The sequence below is a fragment of the Helianthus annuus genome, chromosome 15 (assembly GCF_002127325.2).
Source record: "Helianthus annuus cultivar XRQ/B chromosome 15, HanXRQr2.0-SUNRISE, whole genome shotgun sequence".
NCBI classification, from domain to species: Eukaryota; Viridiplantae; Streptophyta; class Magnoliopsida; order Asterales; family Asteraceae; genus Helianthus; species Helianthus annuus.
The window spans coordinates 23115519-23118332 of NC_035447.2; the positions used below are offsets into that span (position 1 = coordinate 23115519).

At 37.6% G+C, this 2814-nt stretch overlaps 1 protein-coding gene across 1 annotated transcript; it reads left to right on the forward strand.

Moving 5' to 3' along the window:
• On the forward strand, nucleotides 1–1707 carry LOC110910994 (7-ethoxycoumarin O-deethylase). Its single transcript, XM_022155562.2, has 2 exons — nucleotides 1–874; nucleotides 1021–1707. The coding sequence occupies exons 1-2, from the start codon at nucleotides 11–13 to the stop codon at nucleotides 1627–1629; spliced, it is 1473 nt and encodes a 490-aa protein (XP_022011254.1). The 5' UTR covers nucleotides 1–10; the 3' UTR covers nucleotides 1630–1707.
• Nucleotides 1708–2814: the final 1107 nt, after the last annotated feature.

Consider the following 2814-nt stretch of genomic DNA (forward strand, 5'->3'; position numbering starts at 1 on the left):
TCCAATAACAATGGAATATCTTATAATAGTGGCTACTCTTCTCTTATCTTACATACTTATCTCGGTTTTGGGATTCGGCAAACCGAAGAACTTACCTCCAGGCCCAACACGGCTGCCTATCATAGGAAACCTCCACTTGCTCGGAGACCTACCACACCAGTCGCTAGCCAAACTAGCCAAAATCCATGGCCCTATAATGTCTTTAAAACTCGGTCAGAACACCACAGTCGTCATATCCTCCTCCACTGCCGCGATAGAAGTACTCAAAAAGCAAGACCTTGCTTTCGCCAACCGTTATGTCCCTGACGCGGTGACTGCCTATAACCACGACCAACACTCCCTCTCATTTCTCCATGTCTGCACAGAGTGGCGCACCCTCAGAAGGATCGTTACTTCCAATATCTTCTCCAACAATTCCCTTGAAGCCAAACAACACTTGAGGAACCAGAAAGTTGAAGAACTAGTAGCATACTGCCGGAAAGCTAGTCTTTCAAATGAAAATGTGGACATCGGTCGTGCTGCATTCAGAACCTCATTGAATCTTTTATCCAACACTATTTTCTCCAAGGATCTAACAGACCCGTATGAGGATTCTGGTAAAGAGTTTAAGGAGGTGATTACCAGTGTTATGGAGGACTCTGGAAAGACAAATCTTGTTGACGTTTTTCCGGTGTTGAAGAAGTTTGATCCACAAGGGCTCAAGAGAAGAATGACTCGTCATTTTACAAAGGTTCTTGGGATCTTTGATGAGTTAATCGAGGAGAGACTGCGAACGGGTAGCTTCGAGCAAGGTGATGTATTGGACGTGTGTTTGAAAATGATGCAAGATAACCCAAACGAGTTCAATCACACAAACATAAAGGATTTGTTTTTGGTGAGTAAATTGGTCATTATCTGATATTTCAATTACTATTGATGTTTAGTTTCTTTTTATGTAATTGTTTTTAGAAGTTACACCTATTTCTCGATATTTTTCTCTAATGTTTCAATTTTAACATATAATTTTATTTGATGATCTAGGATTTGTTTGTTGCTGGCACTGATACAACTTCAATTACAGTAGAATGGGCAATGGCAGAATTACTACGCAACCCACACATCATGACTAAAGCCAAAGAGGAGCTTGAAAAGGTTATTGGTAAAGGTAGCATCGTAAAAGAGGATGATGTATCGAGGCTACCCTACTTATCGTGCATTGTGAAAGAAGTTTTACGACTGCACCCACCAGCCCCGTTACTTCTTCCTCGAAAAGTTATTAAAGAGGTACAACTCAGTGGATACAGCATCCCAGCGGGCACACAGGTGTTTGTGAATGCATGGGCCATAGGTAGAGACCCAACCGTATGGGATGACTCACTAGAGTTCAAGCCACAAAGATTTTTGGAGTCTGGGGTTGATGTCCGAGGTCAGGATTTCGATCTAATCCCGTTTGGTGCTGGACGAAGAATATGCCCCGGTGTGCCACTTGCAACCCGGATGGTCCCTATCATGTTGGGCTCATTACTCAATAATTTTGACTGGGAAATTGACACAGAAATTAAACATGATGCTTTGGACATGACTGAGAAACATGGAACCACTATATCGAAGGCCAAACCTCTGTGTGTTGTTCCGATACCACTGAATTAGCATCAATTCAGCTTGTTGGATATAACTCTAGCTAAAGTCCAGCCAACTTTGTATCCCACGTGAATGAAGTATTTTATTAACTCTTGAAATATTTATTTAATTTTTTTTGTCTTTTTATTTGCAGTCATTGGTCTTTGTTTTGTAAGCTCTTCTTGATCAATAAAGTAGTCATTTCAATACTCTGCATTGTTTTTAGTTTGTGATTATAAGTTCTAAACACCAACATTGTCGTATCAGAGCTTAGGTTCTATCCTATTGTGAAGAGTGAAGATCATTGTGTGAGATTAAATATATTATTAATGTAATATTTAATCTTGTAGCCTTTATAATCATTTATATTATATTAGATCAAAATATATTAATAACCTATTAATAATTAGTTGGTAATTGTTGATGGACCATATTACCCTTATTAACTAATTAGGTTTCCTCTTGGGTGTATAAATAAGGGGATTATTAGAGAGTTTAAGGGTTACACAAATTACACAATCACAAACCCTCATAACATCAATTTTCGTCTCTCTCCCCATAACCGAAATCTACCCTACTTTCGGTTTCATCACCATCATCAACTTACACCCTAAGGAGGAACCAGATCATCCTGACAATCATGTCGAACTCGATGGCTGCATCTCTGACTGGATTCTCTGTTGGCATGTCTGCTGTAACAGGTATGTTATTCATGTTTTCCATTACATTTAAACAGAACTGATCCAACATGTGGTATCAGAGCATATGTTGATAAATCGGTTCTGTTTTTGTATCCATTATTCTGGGATCAAAAATCTGGAAAACGGAAGTTTTTTTAAGCCTTAAAATCAAAACAGTTTTCGAGTACTTTGTTGCCAAAATCCCTGTTTTCGGAAAAATATGTTTGATAATTTTGACTCGAAACCATAAATGGGATAATAATATCCGAAATCTGTTAACTGAAATCATAAAATTTAGATTTCGGATCCCAGATTATGTTTTTATCTTTTTAGGGCTCATCATATTGTTCTAAGAAAACTCGAAAATTCCCTAACTTTTGGAATATAATTTAGATTAGTGGGTGTTTTTACTGTTTTGATCTTAATTTTATCTATTAAAGTTTTCGAAAACTGTTAAAGAGATAATCAGTTATTATTTACGAAATCTTTTGATAATTTAGATCAGCAATAAAACAGGAAACACTATCCCATAATC